Source organism: Hyperoodon ampullatus (assembly GCF_949752795.1).
Source record: "Hyperoodon ampullatus genome assembly, chromosome: 7".
Lineage (NCBI taxonomy): Eukaryota > Metazoa > Chordata > Mammalia > Artiodactyla > Ziphiidae > Hyperoodon > Hyperoodon ampullatus.
Window position 1 is genome coordinate 3,989,222 of NC_136920.1, and position 18,627 is coordinate 4,007,848.

Sequence of the window (18,627 nt, forward strand, 5' to 3'; positions counted from 1 at the left end):
CCCAGGGCCAGGGGTCAGCAACACTGTGTCCCTGGCTTCTCCCCCGTCCTGGGGCCCCAGCACTCCTGCCTCTCCTTTGCAGGTGTCGGCTGAGGCCTGAGCTGGAGTCCCACTCACTCACCCCATCTCTGCCCCCATCCACCCAGGCTGCACCCGCTTTGCTTGAAGCTCCCAGACCCAGCTCGAGTCTCCACTCCGACCCCTGGGCCGTATCCACGGGGGTGCAGCCAACTCCCAGGTTCTTGACATTCTCACCTGGGAAATGCTTCTCCAGGCCCAGAGGTCGTAACACTCAGAACCGCTGCTCCTGTGCCCCGCCCTCCGCTTTGAGTCCCCATCCCTCCTGGCAGTGGACCCACCAGGATTCTAGTCCCTGAGCCCCTCAGCCTCCTCCTGTCCTCCCCAACAAAACACCAGCCTGTGTCCTGTTCCAACACCCACCTCCTGGACACCCCTCCCAGCCCCCTGCATGGGGGCTCCCTCTCTCTAGTCTGTGCGGCTGGGCGCTGCGTGAGAAGGCCACTGAGACCACGACTTGTGCCATTAGATGGGCAGCCACCCAACCCAGCTGGCCCACACCTCTCCAGAGACCCACGGCCCATCCCGAAGATTTGCCTTCCCAAAGGACTCCACGGGGAGGGCCTCTCTCTCCCAGGAGGTCCAAGGGGAGCCCCCAACTCCTGACCCCACAACCACACGACCACAACCATTGCCCCAGCGATGGAAGAGGTCTGTCTGCACACAACCTCCTCTGCTTCCTAGACCAGCTGCATCCCTCACGGTGAGGCCCTCACGGTGAGGCCTCGGCTGGCTCTGGGGTTCCTCCACCTGCCGCCCTCTCTGCAGCCCCTGGGCTGAATCGGGCCTCCTCCGTCACGTCCCACGGGGCCTGTGCGTCTCCTGTCCTAGGACTCTTCAGACTTGCTCTCAGAGGCTGACGTACCCTGCTGGGCTGTGAGCAGAGCCCACATCTGTAGGAGCATCGCTGCCTTGGTTCCCGGCACATGCTGCCTGCACTGATCTAGATCCTGAAACAGCAACCTCCAGCTGATGCCTCGTGTTCCCCTCTGGTGATCCTCATGGCACCCCTGAGAAATGGGAAAACCACATCCCCTACTTCGTGGATGAGGAAACGGAGGAAGCTGCCCAGGTCCCAGGTCCCCAAGATGGACCGGGATTGGCCAGGGCACTGCCATAGCTGCCTGGGGCTCCCTCCTGGTGCCCGCGCCCCTTCCCTCCTCTCCAAGGAGGCTGCCTGACCCTCGTGGGGACTCGTATTAAGAGCACACTCCACCAAAAGCCCCCTCAGTCCTGTATTGCACAGTGAACAGAAGACCACCTGGATTATGGAGCAAACTTCCCCTGGAAAAGTCAGCTGGATGCAGCACTCGGGGCCCAGGACCCCCAGGCAGTGACTGAATGGGGTTCCCAAAGCCTCCAAATCCTGCCCCCCGCACGCCCTCCACCCCGAGCCCTGCCCAAGCGGGGGACAGGAGGCTGCGCCAGAGCTGGGCAGGTATTTTATTGGAAGTTCACAGATACAAGATCTCTGAGCAGGGTCACAGCTTGGAGGAGGTGGCGTCAGGGAGGAGAGAGTCAGTCCCCAGATGCTGGCAGCCACCTGATCCTGGGAAGCTCCCACAAAAGCCCTTCTTGCTGGGTGTCAGGTCTGAGGGGCCCCAGGAGCCTGGGCGGGGGCACAGGCAGGTAGGGAGGGCAGCCACTGGAAGCCAAGGTGCAGCAGCACAGGAAGAAACCCACGGGCCCCCCCCCCCGAAACAGGCGGAGGGCCAGGAGGCAGAGAGGGTGGGCTGGCACGAAGCTCACTGTCCCCTTGCCTCGCTGCCGGGTTCCCAGCTTCAGGGGGCCTCCGGCTCCGCCCCCACCGCAGGGCATCCAGCTTTCGTCAGCCACGAAAATGAACCCATCTCAGAGCTTCATCTCCAGGCTGGTGGTGCCTGTTGGGGCCTCAGTAGTCGGTGAGCGGGTACCGCAGGAAGATGAAGACGAGGATGATGCAGGAGGCCGCCAGGGCAGAGCTGGTGATGTTGAACAGCCGAGCGGTCTTGGCGTCCTCCACTGCTCCGTTCAGGTCGTTGAGAAGTTTCTTGTCCCGAACCTGAAGCCAGAAGGAGGAGGTGAGACCAACAGCCGGTGCCGAGGGGTGGACACAGGCAGGGGCCAGGCGGGAGGGCATGAGGACAGAGGGCCCGTGACAGTGTAGCCCCAAGCCAGTGTCAGTTGCCGATTCCTGATTCCTGACAACCGTGCGGGGCTGCTGCACAACGATGTCCTTGCTGGGTGGAAACGTGCCCTGGATTATGGGGCATCAGGTCGGAAACTTACTTTCAAACAATTTACAAACTAAATAATAAGTATTTATAGAGAGAGAGAAGAAAAGGTGAATATGGTAAACTGTTAACATTGGGATGTCTGGGTGAAGGGTATATAGAAATTCTTTGTAGCTCTTTTTTTTTTTTTTGCAACTTTTCTATAAATCTAAAACTATATAAAATAAAATGGATTGTTAACACTGTACTATATACTTGAAAGTTGCTAAGAGAGTGGATCTTCAGTGTTCTTACCACCAAAAAAAAAAAAAGATAATTATGTAAGATGATAGTAACTAATCCCATTGTGGAAATCATTTCATGGTACACCTTAAGCATATACAATGTTGTAGGTTGATTATATCTCAATAAAGCTGGGAAAATAAATAAATAAAATAAAAGAGGAAGCCGGTCTCAGAGAGAGTTACGTGATTGGACGATGGGGCAATACACGTGTGTCCTAATCTGATTGGTCCCACCTCATTTAAAATTAACTGGGATTCCCTGAGAATACACACTATGCTTGGACAGGAGGCAGCCCTGGGGTCCCTGCAATGGGATATTAAAGTGAAGGGAGCGGTCGGAGCCCAGCAAGTCCTGGGGAGATGCTGGACAGCGGTGGACCAATTTCCAAGATCCTCTGGCTGTGAAGAGGTGTCCCTGGGGAGCATGTCCCCTCATCCAGGCTAGGTCTGAGGAGTCCCCTCTCCTCCGTCCCCTCTCCTTCCACAGAGTCCAGAGAAGTGCAGGTCTGAGCATGCTGCAAGCAGAAAGCAAAGCCGAGGAGGAGGAGGAGGAGGAGGAGGAAGCGGAGAGATGAGAGAGGCAGGGAGAGAAAGTCTCTGCATCAGCAGATCGGTGGATAAATGCATGTATGGACAAAAGGCAGGGGGCTGGGTTGGGCAGATAGAGAACACTGATGTCTGGCTGCCCTGAGGGTGGGTTACGCAGATGGACGGGAGAATAGATGGGTAGTTAACGCGGTGGGGACACAGATGCGGTGGGAGTGTGGCTCGGTGGATGGATGGAGGAGGCGAGTGGTGGAAGGAACAGAGGGAGAGGGGAGAAGAAAGAAGACAGAGGTGACTGTCTGGCAGTGGATGGAGGGGGTGAGGAAGGGAAGGAGGAGAAGGAGTGGAGTGGAGTTGGGGGACAAGCTGGAGAGACTGGGGAAGGCGTGGAAGCTTGGGTGACTTAAGGCAGATTGTATAGAATGGAGACGTAGAGGGAGGAAAAGAAGCTGGCCTTGAGGAAGTGGGGGAGGAGAAAAGAAGAAAGTCTGTGCCCTTGTGGAACTTGTATTCTAGTGGTTTTGGAGACAGCCCACATCTTCACTGAGTTTTATCTTCCATTGTGAGAACGTGATGTATCACCCACTTATTTAGGTCTTATTTGATGTCCTCATTAAAATAAAATTTTATAATTCTCTCCAGAAGAAAGAGCTATTATATCTTTTGTTAGATGTAGTCTGTTTATTTTGGTTGTCATTATATTGTAAGTGATGTCTAAGATTACACTGCTAACTGATTTTTGCTGGTGTATAAAAGTTCAACTTCTAGAGATTGATTTTGCATCCAGCTAAACTATCATATTAATTATGATAACAGGCCAAGTTTTCTATGTAATGAATCATATCTACTGTAAATAACAGTTCTATTTCCTCCTTCAAGTCTTTATTCTTAGACTCTGTAGCACAGTGGTTAAGAGTACAGATGCCTGGATTTGAATCCCAGTTTTGCCAATCACTGCATAATCTTAGCAAATATTCTCATCTGTAACAGGAAGATAACAATAGTACCCACGGCATAGGGTAGTTGAAAGGAATTAATGAGTTGGTGGACACAAAGTAGTAGCATAGTGTCTGGCCCAGAACAAGCTCTTATATAATGGAAGCAAAGGCTTCAGAACGATGCTGACTAGCAATGATGTAACAGGCAGCCTACTCTCAGCCTTAATTGTAAAGCTCATGACTTAAGAATGATGTTCATTGTATTATTAGAGGTAGATTGCTGTATTTTTAAAAATCCCCATGAGATAAACATATTTTTTCTCTAATTCATTAACTAGTAAATTATATTAATTGATTTTTTTCCTCATGTTGAAACAAGGCTGATTTATTTAAAAATAAACAATTGGTCATGACTTCCTTGTTGGATATTGGAATGAGGAAAGGAATGATAGAGATGGATGTTGAAAGTGGATGGCTGAGTAACCCATCCATTCAGTTGTAAAGGAGATCAGGGAAGAGGAGAACTGGACAGGTGATTTGATGATGGGAAGGCAGGTGGGTGATGACAAGGAGGGAGATATGAACGTCCCATGCTGGATGCATGGGACACACAGAGAAACGGACATAGGAATGGATGCTGGATGGAAGGGATGGTTGGATGGATACACGGATGTTTGCCAGAAGCGAAGGACTGGTACACAGATGGATACGTGAAACATGCTCAACAGGTAGGACAGGCAAGTAGATCAATGTCTGAGAATGGGTGCTGAATGGATGGAACAGGCTAGATGGACACATAAAGGTATGCCAGGTGGGCAGGAGAGGTAGACAGACGGATATACGAAATTACATTGCATGATGGGAACAGGTACCTAGGTGGTTATAGGAAGGTATACTGGATGGGCGGGACAGGCTGGTAGATGAATTTATGAATATACGCTGGATAATCTGGACAGGTGGATAGATGGATACATGAGTATATGTTGGACGGGTAGGACAGGTAGCTAGATGTGTTTAGAAATAAATGTTGAATTGTTGGGATAGGCAGATAAGATGGATGTGTGAATGTGCGCTGAAGTGGTGGGAAAGGTGCACATAGGGACGTATAAAAGTGTGTCAAATGGATGGAATGGAGGATAGATGGATATATGAATGTGTGTTGGGTGAATGGGATGGGTAGATAAATGGACAGGAGGGAGGGCTGTTGGGTAGATTATAGTATAGACCAATGCAGGGTAGGTGAATAGGTTCATTAACTCAATCAAGCAATATTCAGTGCCTGCTCTGTGTAGTTGCTCTTCTAGGCCCCAAGTGTACAGCAGGGAAAAAAACAAAGTCCCCTGTCCTCATGGAGCTTACATTTAAGGACACATTTAAGGGGGAGGACATGGAAAGTAAACACAATAAAAAAGTAAAATATATAGTGTGTTAAATGTGCTAAAAAGAAAACTGAGGGGCTTCCCTGGTGGCGCAGTGATTGAGAGTCCACCTGCCAATGCAGGGGACACGGGTTCGTGCCCCGGTCCAGGAAGATCCCACATGCCGCGGAGCAGCTGGGCCCGTGAGCCATGGCCGCTAAGCCTGCGCGTCTGGAGCCTGTGCTCCGCTGCGGGAGAGGCCACAGCAGTGAGAGGCCCGCATACTGCAAAAAAAAAAAAAAAAAAAAAGAAAAAAAGAAAAGAAAACTGAGGAGGACAGGGAGCGGAGAGCATTGTGGGAGGTATGATTCTAGCTGGGTGCTCAGGAAGGAGCACATGGGTATGGACATGTGAGTAAAGCCCAGAAGAGTGTGACAGACTCGGTCATGTGTTTATCTGCAGGGAAAGCACGTGTCAGAGCACGAAGCTCTGAGGTGGGGATGAACCTGTGCTCTGAGGAATAACCAGAGGCCAGTGTGGGGAGAGCAGAACCCAGAGGGGAAGGGGATTGAGACTTACGGTCAGAGAGGAAATTGTCAAGAAGCAGGTTGCGTGGGACGTCGTAGGTGCTTTTTAGCAGAAGAAACAACGGCAGGCTCTGGCGTGTTTTAACCTGGTAATTCTGGATGCTGTGTAGAGAATAGGTTGCAGGGGCAGAGGCTGGACAAAGCAGAGAAGAGGCTGACAGTCCAGGTGAGTGGTCAGGGTGGGTTGCGTCAGGGCAGTGGTTGTGAAGGTGGTAAGAACTGACCTTTTTCTGGATCTATTTTGAAGACACAGCTGACAGTATTTACTGGGATCGGATGTGGAGTGTGATAAAAAAAGAAAGGAATTTGAGATGATTTCAAGGCTCTTTGATTTGATCTACTGAAATACGGGAGCTGTAGGCGACTCCAGGAGGAGTAAGTTTGTGCGTGGTTCAGTAGTTTGATTTCCGACATGTTTCGCTAGAAATGTCTTCTAGACATAGAGCTGGACACTTTGAGCAGGTAGGTTTTATATGAGTCTAGAGTTCAGGGATGAGGTCTAGGGCAGAGATACAAATTGGAGAAGCATGAGCATAAAGATGCTCCTTAGAGCCATGAGGCTGGGTGAGAGCACCAAGGGCGAGAGTGTAGACAAGAGACGAAGAGGACCAGGGTCTGAGCCCCAGAGCATCCCAACGTTAAAAGATCTGGGAAGCAAGAGCATCCAGGAAAGGAGGCCAAGAAGAGCAGTCTAAAAAGCAGAAGGAAGGCAAAGGGAAGGAAAGGATGGTGGGTGGGTGAAATGATGTGAAAGGAGGAGGAATAAACATGGAGGAATGGAATGGATAAATGGATGCAGGGCAGGTGGGGGAAGAGGTGGATGGGTGATGTTGGGTGGAAAAAAAGGAAAAGGAGGAAGGCAGGTGAGTGAACAGACTGATGGTTGGACAGTTGGGTGAGTCACTCAAAGAAAGGAAAGGAAGAAAAATGGGAGGATGTGCAGATGGATACATGGATGGACAGTTCTTTTATGAATGTGTATCTTCATGGGATGATAGATTGATAGCGTGTGAAGGAAAGGGAGGGAGGATGGTCGATGGGTGTATAGATGAATTGATACCAGCTCAACACCTGATTACACGAATGGATATAATAAATAATTGGAAGAACGGGGTAGAGGAAAGAAAGGCAGGGATAATATATAAATGGATGAATGGACAACTTAATTTAGAGGTGAATGGAGGGGAAGCAGGAATAAATGAAAGGAAAAGATGGAGAGATGGAAATGTATTGATGGTTGACGGATGATTGGCTGGATGGCGGGTGGGTAGATACATGGTTGTGAGAAGGAGAAAGGAAAGAGAGAAGAAGGGCTGATGAATAGAAGTTTTAATGAATCATTGATTAGCTATATTGATAGAAGGAGTTGGTAGATAGAAGAATGGAGAATAGTACAAAGGAACGCTGTATGGTTGGGTGGATGAATGAATAAACCGAGAGATGGATAGAAAGTGCAGGAAGATGGACAGAGAGAGGAAGAGATGAGAGGATGAATAGACAGAAGGGTGATGACTACAGGAAGAAGAGTGTAGTGATTCAAAAAGGGTGCGAGAGGGCTTCCCTGGTGGCGCAGTGGTTGAGAGTCCGCCTGCTGATGCAGGGGACACGGGTTTGTGCCCCGGTCCAGGAAGATCCCACATGCTGCGGAGCGGCTGGGCCCGTGAGCCATGGCCGCTAGGCCTGCGCGTCCGGAGTCTGTGCTCCATGGCGGGAGAGACCACAGAAATGAGAGGCCCGCGTACTGCAAAAAAAAAAAAAAAAAAAAAGGGTGCGAGAAAGGCACCTGATGGTGGCCTTAAGGCAGTTACTTTGTATCACTGTGCCTCTGTTTCCTCATCTGTAAAACAAGGATATTAATTGCACCTATTCATAGGGTTTTGTTATCATTAAATAAAATGCTACATCTAATTAAATAATTAGAAGTTCTTAGAAAGGTGCCTAGAATATACTCAATAATTAATTAATTAATTAAGCGCTCAATAATTAATTGTTGTTTTATGGTTATTGTTATCTGCTGGCTTGTTGTTACTATCGCTATTACTATGAATGAGTAAGGGGGGAAACAGATGAATCCGGGGAGGAAAAAAAGACTAGATGGAGGGCTGGACAGATGAACAGAGTAATGGATGAGGTTGGTGGATAAACAGTGGAAGGAAAGGAAGAAAAAAAAGACAGATGATGAAACGAGTAGAAACATGAATTTAGTAAATAAGTGAGAGTGAATATAGGGATGGCTGACAGTATGGAAGTGAAATTCCGGAAGGAAAGAAGATGAACAGATGAATTTTTGGAGACAAAGTGGATGGGTAGGTAGCTGAAAGGGTGGAACCATGAGTGCATGCATTGGTGGGTGGACAAGGTGAGGGAGGGTCTTTTCCTCACAAACCCGCCCCTCCTACAGCCTCCTTCCTCATCTATAAATGGCACCTCCCTTCTTTCAACTGCTCAGATGAGTATCCTTGGAGTAATCTTTGGATCTTCTCTATTTTCCCTCACCTTATGTCCAATCCATCAGGATACTCTGTTGACTTTTCTTTCAAAATATAGGACCAGTTTTAATTCTCCACTCCCACCCTCTGAACCAAGACTTGACTCAGTGAACCGCTTTCAGTTTGGTCTCCCAGCTCCCTAACCCCTTGCATCTTTATAGTCTATTCTCCACTGGTAGCAAGAGCGATCTTTTAAAATGTAAGTCACATAGGGACTTCCCTGGAGGTCCAATGGTTAGGACTCCACGCTTCCACTGCAGGGGGCGTGGGTTCAACCCCTGGTTGGGGAACTAAGATCCCGCAGGCCGCATGGCATGGCCAAGAAAAAGAAGAAAAAAAGTAAGTCACATAATATTGACTCTTCGTTTAACATTCATCAAAGATTTCACTTAAAGCAAAACAAAACCCTAACTGAGGCAGACAAGATGTACGTGGTCTGGCCCCTCCACCACCTCTCTGGACCCATCTCCTATGCTCACCCCCATTCTAGCCACATTGGTCCCTGAACCTGACTTTGCCTCAGGGCTTTTGCAATATCTGATCCCTTTTCCTGGAATACGCTTTCTCAGAAAGATGCATTTATGGCTATTGCATGAATTAATTCAGCTTTACACTCAAATAGCATCTCAACAAAGAGGCCTTCCTTGCCTCTATATAAAAGAGCACCCCACATCTCCCTCACCATGCTTTATGTACTCTTCAGAGCTGACATGACCCTCTGACACGCATAAGTGTTACTTTTATGATTGTCTGACACTCCACCAAAATGTAAGCACCTCATGGGCAGGGGCCGTGTGTTGCTTGTCACTTACTAGGCATTAGACAATTATTTATTGCGTGTGAGACAAATGCGTGAAGAGTGGAAGGATGTTGGGAAGTTTGAATGAACTGAAGACTAGGTCACTGACTAGAGAGTTTAATGAGTAGATATGATGGTTATATACAAGGGAGGGACGGAAGGAGAGGAAGAGGCGACAGGCATGATAACCAAAGTGAGGGTAGACAATGAATATACAGACGGAGGGGAAACTGATGGATGGATGTGGGTGAGGAAAGACAGGAGGGAAGAAAAGAGGAGATTAAACAAATCCACAAAAGTGTGTGGGTAAACTAGATAGAAAGAGATGGATGGATGGATTCAGTGGATAGGTGTGTGGGAGGGGATAGCTGAAGGCACTGGGTTACAGAGTGTGGATAGAGGAATAGGACGCTAGAAGAATGTGTGGGGTGAGCAAATGGGTAGAAGAAAAGAAAAAAGGGAAAAGGAAAGGTGAGGATGTGTACGTATGGATGGATGGATGGATGCTTGGATGAACTAATTAGTAATGTACCTTGATGGGTAAAAGTGATGGAAGGAGGAATAATGAGTGGATACAAGGAGGAAACAGGGTATATGGGGTACATGGTGTAGGAGATAGACAGTGGGGTAAATGAGAAAAAGAATGAGAAAGTTGAGAAGAAGAGAGGGGAGATGAATTATTTTCATGAATCACTAGATTAATAAATTGATGGATGGGTAATTAAAGTGAGTAAGGGAATAAAGGAGGAGGGAACGGGAAATAGAAGGTGGGAAGATGGTTAGAGAGATGTACAACGGGAAAAGGATGGATGTTTAAATAAAGTTGGTGGATATGTGTATTGATGGACAGATGACTGGGTAAAATCATACACAGGGCAGGGGAATGGGGAGAAGTAACGGGAGGTAAGAATGGACATGGAGGATGGATGTAGGAAAGAACCGTAAAAATAATAAAAGAAGGGACTATGGGTACGGCGCTATGCTAACGGCTTTACACGGCATTAACTCAGCTAATCCCTCAACAACACTCTGAGGTAGGTACAACCCCATTTTTACGAGGAGGAAAATAAGGCACGGATAGATGTAATACCAACTTAAGGTCCCAGGACTCAAACCTATGCTGTAAACCAGAGCCACCATGAACACTGGGTGTATGGCTATGTGGTATACACAGAAGGTGGAAGAGGTGGGTAGGAGGGAGAGAAGATAGAAGAATGGATAAACAGAGTAGGTGGGTAGTTAGATGGATGAACCATTGGAGAGGAAATAATTGGAAGAAGAGGGGAGAAGGGAAGAAGGGAGGAAGAAGATATATATAAAAAGACCCGTGGGAGGGTGGAAAGACGAATGGGTAGGTGGATGTGTTGGGTATGGATGAATGACTTGGTGTATTGATGGACACTATTCTGGGATGACCTGAGAAAGTAAAGGGGATCAGGAGTGAGGGTGGGAGAAAAGTTAAGTGAATAAATGAATGGGAAATAGGTGAAAGTATGAATAGATTCATGGTGAGGAAATGGGTGTGTTAGCACATAGGTGGATGGATGAATGAAATCAATGGATAGAGTGAGCACAGATGGATAGATGAAAGGATGGGTGGATCGATGGATGGATGTGAGGATGAATGGATGGGTGGGTGGGTGAGTGGATGGATGGATGGATGGGTGGGTGGATGGATGGATGGATAGGAGGATGAGTGGATGGGTGGGTGGGTGGATGAGTGGGTGGGTGGGAGGGTGGATGGATGGATGGATGGGTGGGTGGGTGGATGGGTGGGGGGGTGGATGGATGGATGGATAGGAGGATGAGTGGATGAGTGGATGGGTGGGTGGATGATGGATGTATGGATAGATGTAGGCACATATGTATGAATGGAGGGATGGATGATATTCAGAAAGGAGGGAGTGGGCAAGTGTGCATATACAGAAGCAGACACTGCATCCTTCCCCCTCATCTATTCTTTCTGCCCCATCACCGAGAAGTCTCACAGCCTGTGTCCTCACTGCAATCTGCTGCTCCTCTCTGCCACCATCCCTGCCCTGGTTCAAGCCACGTGCCCTCTCGCCTGGACCACCACACCGGACCCTCACTCCTCCCTGCCTCTGGGCTTGTCTCGTCCCCTCCCTCCACCCTGGCTGCAGAGTTCACAGCCCTGACCACCTTTCCCTTCCATGTCCCCCATACCCTTCCCATGGAATTCCAAGTCTTTCACTGCACAGCCTCAGTCTGCCTTTCCTGGACCATCTTCTGCTCCCCACAGAGGATGGAGCCCTGCTGTTCCCGACTGCCCGACCCTTGTGCCTTAGTTTATGAACTCCTGTCCCCTCACCCACCCTTCAAGGCCCAGGGAAAATGCTGCCTCCCCCAGCAGTGTCCGGGGCTGACCCCAACCTCACGCCCGAGCTGGGAGTGAGGCGTTCTTCTCCTGAAACGTTTGGTGCGTATTCATCTTCCCATGCGCCCTCTGTCCACCCTCCCATTCCTCCAGCATCCTTTGCCCCCCAACTTGGTCAGCCCTGCCTTGGGTCAGGGGTGGGCAGCTGTGATCAGGGCGGGGGCTCTCTGATGGGGAGAAAGGTTCGGCCAGAGGGAGGCAGCAGAGCCTTTGGGGGTGGGGGCACCCCGGGCCTCACAAAGGCCTCAGGTTGGGGGTAGCCCGGCGCACCCAGGGAGCTCCCGGAACGGCAGGGGCCAGGGCGTTTGGTGAGCTTAGGGAAGGGGTTAAAAGTGGGTCATGCAGGGCCTTGAATGCCAAGATGAGGAGGCTGGACTTCTCCAGACCGAGAAAGGGGAACCCGGGGGGCATGGTGAGCAGCTCCTGCAGACTGCACAGATGGAGAACTGGCCTTCTGTGTCTGTGCCATCCCCAGACACCAGGCCAAGCCCACGAGGCCCCGATCTGCACTGAACGTGCCCCTGGGGGCGAGGCGTGCGGGGACAGACGGGGACAGCTAGGGACACAGCCCTTCTTTCTCACCCGCCGAAGGCCAGCCTCCGCCCTGCTCCTGTGCTTATTTGAATGTTGTTTTGTTTTGCTGTGTTTTGTGAACAGATGAGGAAATGGGCTCAGTGAAGCGAGATCACTGCTTTTAAGAGGCCACGCGGGGAATTAGCCAAGGCCTCCTGACCCCAAGGCCATCAGGTGCCCCTGGAAGTGCCCAGGATGGGCTGCAAACGAAGTAGGGTGCAGCAGCCCAGGAGACGTACAGCTGGAAGGACAGATGGACGAATTCCCAGGCGTGGGAGCCTGTGCCAGCCATGTCTGTCCTCCCCTCTGCCCGGGACAGAGGCAGCTCACCTTGCTCGCCCCTCCCAGGGAAGCCCCAAGCCTTTCTGCCCTCGCTAATGCCCAGGATGTACGTGAGGGAGCAGCTGGGCTGCAGGCACAGTGAACCCCCTTCTGTCTCTAGAAGCACCAACTTCCACCCCGCACTGCAGAGCGGATCCTGAACCATTCAGAAATCTGTGACCTACCTACAACCCGCAGCAGATGGGCCTGCCCTGTGCCAGCCAGCTGCCCACGGCAGCACACGCAGCCGGACCCAGGTCCACAGGCTACTCGTGGGGCCAGGCAAGAGGGCCCAGGGAGGCAGAGCTGAGGCTGGCCTGGGGGCTTCACCCCCAATTCCCAGGGACCCCTGCACACACACACAATACACACAATTACACACATGTACACTCACATCCACATACTCATGCACACACATACACAATGCATTCTCACACCTATATGCAGGCATATGCTCGTGCACACACATGCAACACACATATGCACACCTATGCATTCACACTCCCAATTACACACACATGCATGCTGACACCTATATGCATGCACACACAATACACACAATTATACACATGCACACCCACACCCCTATATGCATGCTCGCACACACACGTGCACTCACACCCACACCCACTCATAGTTACAAATGCACTCTCACGCCTACACAACTCACGCGCACACACACTTACACATGCATGCTCACACCTATATGCAGGCACACACGCACACAATGCAACACACTCATGCACACGTGCACACTCACACACGTGCCCACACTCACGCACACTCAATGGACACAGTGTCCATGTGGTGGAGCCCAGGGCTGGGTACACAGGCCTGGGTTTGAAGGCGGTGGGTGATCGTGACGCCAGTGATGAGTCAGGAGGACAAGAAGACCAGGTGGCCAGAGCGTGTGATGCCAGGGCAGGGGGCTCCGTGCTCAGAGATGCACAGAGGCAGAGCTGTCCCAGCACCTTCCCCCAGGCTAGCCTCTCGGGCCCAGCCCCTCCTCAGCCTCCAGCACCTCCCCCCACCCCCGCCCCGCCCCGTGTTCGGCCCCCGCCCCGCTGGGCAGCTGCAATCCGTGAAATGAGCCTGGCCTTGGACACTCAGATCAGGGCTCAGGAAAAGTGATGATCTGGCGAGACGTGAGCCAGGCCCTTCCGGGGTGGTGGGAAGGGAGCGAGTCTACCCCCCCTTCCTGCTGGTTGGGCTCCAGCAGCCCCAGGCTCCTGGGTCCTTACACATCTGCATGGATCTCCCGACCCCAAGTGCGAGTCAATCACAGCTCCCCTCCTGCCATCTCAGTCCATTTCTCTCCACTGTGCCCCCACCCCGGGGGGGATGGGGTCCTGTCTGCCTGGGACACTACTCCGCTCCCAGCCAGCTCCTCTCACAGCAGCAAGGGGCTTCTGGAAGCTGTATACACTCAGGGCGGGGGGTCAGGGTGTATGGGACACCCTCACACCTCCCTCCCCCGGGCTCCTGGCTCCCACACAGCCTCCCCCGGGGACGGGCCATCTAGAAACCGTGTGTGAGGGGAGGCGGAGCAGTGGCTGGGGGTCAGCGCCCCTGTCTGTCTGTCACGGCCTCCCTCTGAGTGCCTGCCTGGCATCAGGTTCCCTGCAAGGGGCTTGGACAAGAAGGTCTCCAGCAGTGACGTCACCCCTCCTCCTGTCAACAGGGGAAGGATTCCAAGGCCTCTTCATCTCCCTGCTGGCTCCATCCCTATGCCTAGGGGCAGCTTCACCCAGGCCTAATTCCCACGTCCACGAGTCCCAGGTCCCCACCCCACAGACCAAACTCGCTGTGCAGAGACTCTGGCCCTGAGGACCCCGAGCCCTGACAAGACACCCTGGAAGGTTCCCCAGCTCAGGACAGGATGGGCTGGCTCTCCCTGCCAGCCCCGAGCTGGCTGACATCCGTGTCTCGCTGGGTCCCCAACCATCCTTCTATCCCTCAGCCGCTCCGCTGCACCTGCTGCACCCATGGGCTTCTCTGCGAGGGGGCGGGGGCAGAGTGCTGCAGCCAGCACCCGCTTCTCCTGCCCCCCCTGCCCCGCTCCTCCATCCCCACCCCACCCCCGCTCACTTTGAGGGAGTAGGCCAGGGCGATGAAGCCCAGGCAGCAGAAGTTGAGGTAGACGAAGTTGAAGATGGACCACAGGTAGTAGTCGTTCACCTCCGTGGTGTCCGGGTAGACCTCGATGACTGTCGTGGGGTTCGTCATGGTCTTCTTCTCTGCTAGGTGCTTGCAGGGCTGGGGGGCGCTGGTGGCCCGCACGCTGTCTGTCTTGCTGCTCTTGGACTCCATGGGGAACAGGGTGGGTGCCATGGGGGGTGAGGCTGAGGGCTCAGGCCCGGGGGCCACTGGAGCCTGCAGGGCGGGGGGCTTGGACACGCAGGCGAAGCAGCCCTTGGGCGAACCTGCGGGGGGCCTCGGGATCCAGAAGGCCCCGTCCAGGGGAACTCGGGCTTCCTGGGTGCCGTCCGTGGTGCTGGCCGGGGCTCCCAGCGTGGCTGGGTACTGGCTGGAGCCCTGGGCCTGCAGGGAGGGGGAGACGAAGGATGAGCCGGGTCCGGATCACCCTATCGGGCCCACCCTGGCACCCTGCGGCGTCTCCCCTGCGGCCCCACAAAGAGCCCCCCAGGACAATCCCCACCCGCCGCAGATGCCAAAGCCCTCACAGCAGCCTTGGCAGGGACGTCGGGGGCTTTTCCTCACTTCGCCATCTGCGCACAGTCACCCACTGACACACAACGGCAGCGCTCCCCCCAGCATCCCGACTGGCACACTCTTGCAGTAAACAGAGCAACCAGCACCCCCAGACAGCCCGGCACACACAGGGCACGCAGACCCACAATGACACAGCCTCAGTCACTCTTTGGCAGAAGAAGCAGAGCTCCCCGGAGCACCTGCGCGCTGCCTCCCGCTGACACATCGGACAGAAACGCCAGCACCGCCACCCGGCTCCCCAGACCCCGGCACACGCCGAGCGCTCGGAGACGCCGCCAGGTAAACAACCCCGCACTGTGACACTCACACACACCGCGACACAGGCCCCGACACGATCCCCCGAGGATGAACACGGCGGCCGCTGGGGCTCCGAACCCGCGCGCATCGCCCCCGCACACCCCGGCCCCGAGCGGCGCCCGGACCCCAAGAGCGCGCACTCGCCGCGGGCCACTCGCCCAGTGCCGGGAACGGACGCACAATGACACTCTGCGAAACGAACACTCTCCGACGAGGCTCCCGCGCCCCGCGCCGCCCCGGGGGTCCGCAGCCGAGGCCCCGCGGCCCCGCAGGCCCCCAGCCTGACCCGGGTCTGCCGCAGCCGCCCGGACGGCGCGCCCTCACCTACTGGCGACTCCTCGGCGGCCTGGCCCGACCCAGCGCCGCGCTCCGCGCGTCCTTCCGCCGTCCCGCGGGTGTCTGGCTGTCCCGCCGCTCCGCGTCCCAGCGGCCCGACCTCGGCGCGGGAAGCGCGCGGGGTGGCGGCGGGGAGGGGCGCGGGGTGGCGGCGCTGCCTCCGCAGCGCCAGGCCGGCCGCCGGCTGCAGCCCAAGCCTGACTCACGTTGGCGGCGGCGGCGGGCGCAGCCACCTCCCCGCCCCCTCCCGCCCGCGGGGTGGGGGCAGCGGGCGCCGGCCGGAAGCGGCGACCCTCGGGGTGGCAGAGCCGACCAGGCACGGGTTCCGCTGCAGCGCCAGACCCCGGTGCCCGCGCCACCCGCGTCTCCCGGACACCGCCCCCTGCGCCCTCCCTCTTGCTGGGCCCCCAGCCCCTCGCTGAGTCCTCGCATCTGTCTCCCCAGGGGAGCGCCCCTTCCTCCTTCTGTGCTCCCCCTCCGCTCCCCCCGCAGCTCCCAGGACCGTGTCAGAGCCCCTTCCCCTTGGGCGCGGCCCCCTCGCCGCCTGTTGAGTTTCCTGCTCCCCCCGCCTCTGTCCGCACCTCAGTCCTGGCCCTCCACCCAACCCGCAGTCCCAGGCCCGGTGGGTGTCTGAGCCTCCCCAAGCCCCTCCACCCACAGAGCCCAGGTGCCTCCAGCCTGTCCTCACCAAGCGGGTCCTCGTGCCTAGCCCGGCCCCTGTCTGCTCTCCTGTCCCCGCACGACCCTAGACCCGATCCAAGCCCCCTCCAGGGGCCTCGGTCCTCCTTGAGTCTCTGGCCCCTCCCAGCCCCCGGGCCCCCAGCTGCAGTCTCTCCCTGAGCAGGGTGCACCTCCCCAGGCCCCCACCGGAGTGCCCAGCTCTGAGCAATCCCATCCCTGACTGAGGCCCCGCCCCCAGGCCGCCCTCACAGCCCTGTCCTTCCTGAGCCCACCCCCGTTGGAGTTCCTGCCCCCATATTTTCCCCAAATCGGACTCACGGGCGCCCAGCTCAGAGCCCCTGGGCTACACGCTCGATAACCTGGCTGCCCCCCAAAGTCCACTCTTGAAGACTGTGACCCCTCACCCGTTGGAACCCTTTGCCCCTGGGACCAGGTGTCCCTCTCCAAGCCCCTATGACACCGGTCTCCTTGGAGTCCAGGCCACTCACCTGCCCATGCCTCTCTGCAAGCCCGCCCGTCCCACCCTGTGGATGCTCTGTCGCCCAAGTCCGTCCCCCACCCCCGGCCTCAGCCTGCCAGCCCCCGTCTAGCCCACCTTGCTTTCATTATCTCTTTGACACTTGCCCCCAAGTGGCTTCCCCTTCCTGCAAGAGTCCCAAGGATACCCTCTGCCATGGAGAAACCCCAGCCCCCCTGCTGCGCCCTGAGTCCCCACTTCACTGTGCAGTGGCCCTCTCTGAGCTGGGTCCTCTTCACCCACCTGCCGGCCCCCATGGAGCCCAGACCCTCCAACCCCTCCACCCCCTGAAGCTGCCCTGCTGTGTGGCAGCCTGTTCCCTCCCTCGCCTCCCTCGAACCCCTGTTCTCCCCCGAGGCTGTGCTCTGAGCCCTTTCTCCCGGGAAGCCCGGCTCTGCTCTGACCCTCTCAACCGGCCTCCCTTCCCTCCACGACCCTCTCTCCTCCCAGCCTGGGTCCTTCTCAGGGACCCCTTCTCGGAGTGCTAGCCTGCCTGTGCCGGGCCCTCTCTGAACACCTCTCCCCAGTCTCTGTGCGCTCTGAGCCTGAGCCCTTCTCTGCAGCCCGGTCCCTGGACACGTCCCACCCCCCGCTCCAGGCCCCTCCCCTGCCCCGCCCCCACCCCCTGGCTGACCCTGGTACAGCCTCTTTGGGGGCTGGTCAGGAACCCCGCAGCGCAAGAGCTGGCTTTAAGGATGTTGATAAAACCGTCTTCAAGTGGGCGGGGTTCTCAAGCAAAGCTGGCCCCGCCCTGACCACGCCCTCAGCAGGGCCCAGGCCCGGGGCCCACAGGTCTCTGAGGGCAGATGGGGACTGCGGGGAACCAGGGCTCAGTCTCCCTCATCCAAACCCCACTGCCCGTTTCCTTAGGGCCTGGCCTGTGGGCACCAGACCCCAGGCAGGCTGAGTCTGACCTAAGGGACCCTCCCAGGCTTGTGAGTGGCCTGTGAACTAGGCCACCTGGTCTCCCTGGTGTCTGAGCTGGTGTCCCCTGGGCCAGGCGCTGCCCAGGCTGTACAGGCTGCTGTAAGGGGCCCACGGGCTGGTCTGCCCCTGCGTCCAGCTGGCCCTCAGGCAGCAGGAGAGGGCGCCCGGCCCACAGCAGCCTGCTGCAGGTCGCTGGGAAGGGGCTGGACTCAGGTGGGCTCCTGAGAGCTCAGCCCGAGGCTGGGTGTCCTCCAGGCGGGAAACGCCCACCGGAGCCCACTGGGCTGGTGCTGAGCAGGGCTGAGTCAGCCAGGACGAGAGCCAGTGTTTGGAGCGTCCGAACGCCAGGCCCTGTGCTGGGCTCCTCATCGTGTCCATCAGGCCCAGCGCGAAGAGTTCCCTGTTGTCACCCACCTTCCCTAGACAGAGACTCCAGGCTCAGGATCGGGTCACAGAAGCTGGATCTGAGCCCAGAGTCAGACTGCAGGGTCCGGAGAATCCCGGCCGGCTGAATAGGGCCCTCCGGGGGGCAGCGCAGGGCGGCTGCACTGGCCC

General features: G+C 55.3%; 1 protein-coding gene across 2 annotated transcripts; it reads right to left on the bottom strand.

Annotated features, from left to right (window-relative positions):
• Positions 1-1,969: 1,969 nt before the first annotated feature.
• On the bottom strand, positions 1,970-14,912 carry IFITM10 (interferon induced transmembrane protein 10; the record flags this gene model as incomplete). Of its 2 annotated transcripts, none has more annotated exons than XM_079709041.1 (2): positions 1,970-2,119; positions 14,760-14,912. In XM_079709041.1, 2 exons carry the CDS (start codon positions 14,910-14,912, stop codon positions 1,970-1,972), a joined length of 303 nt encoding a protein of 100 aa, XP_079565167.1. The 2 variants fall into 2 exon arrangements, with proteins under 2 accessions (XP_079565167.1, XP_079565166.1); XM_079709040.1 differs by having other exon boundaries at positions 14,670-14,912.
• Between the last annotated feature and the right edge of the window lie 3,715 nt (positions 14,913-18,627).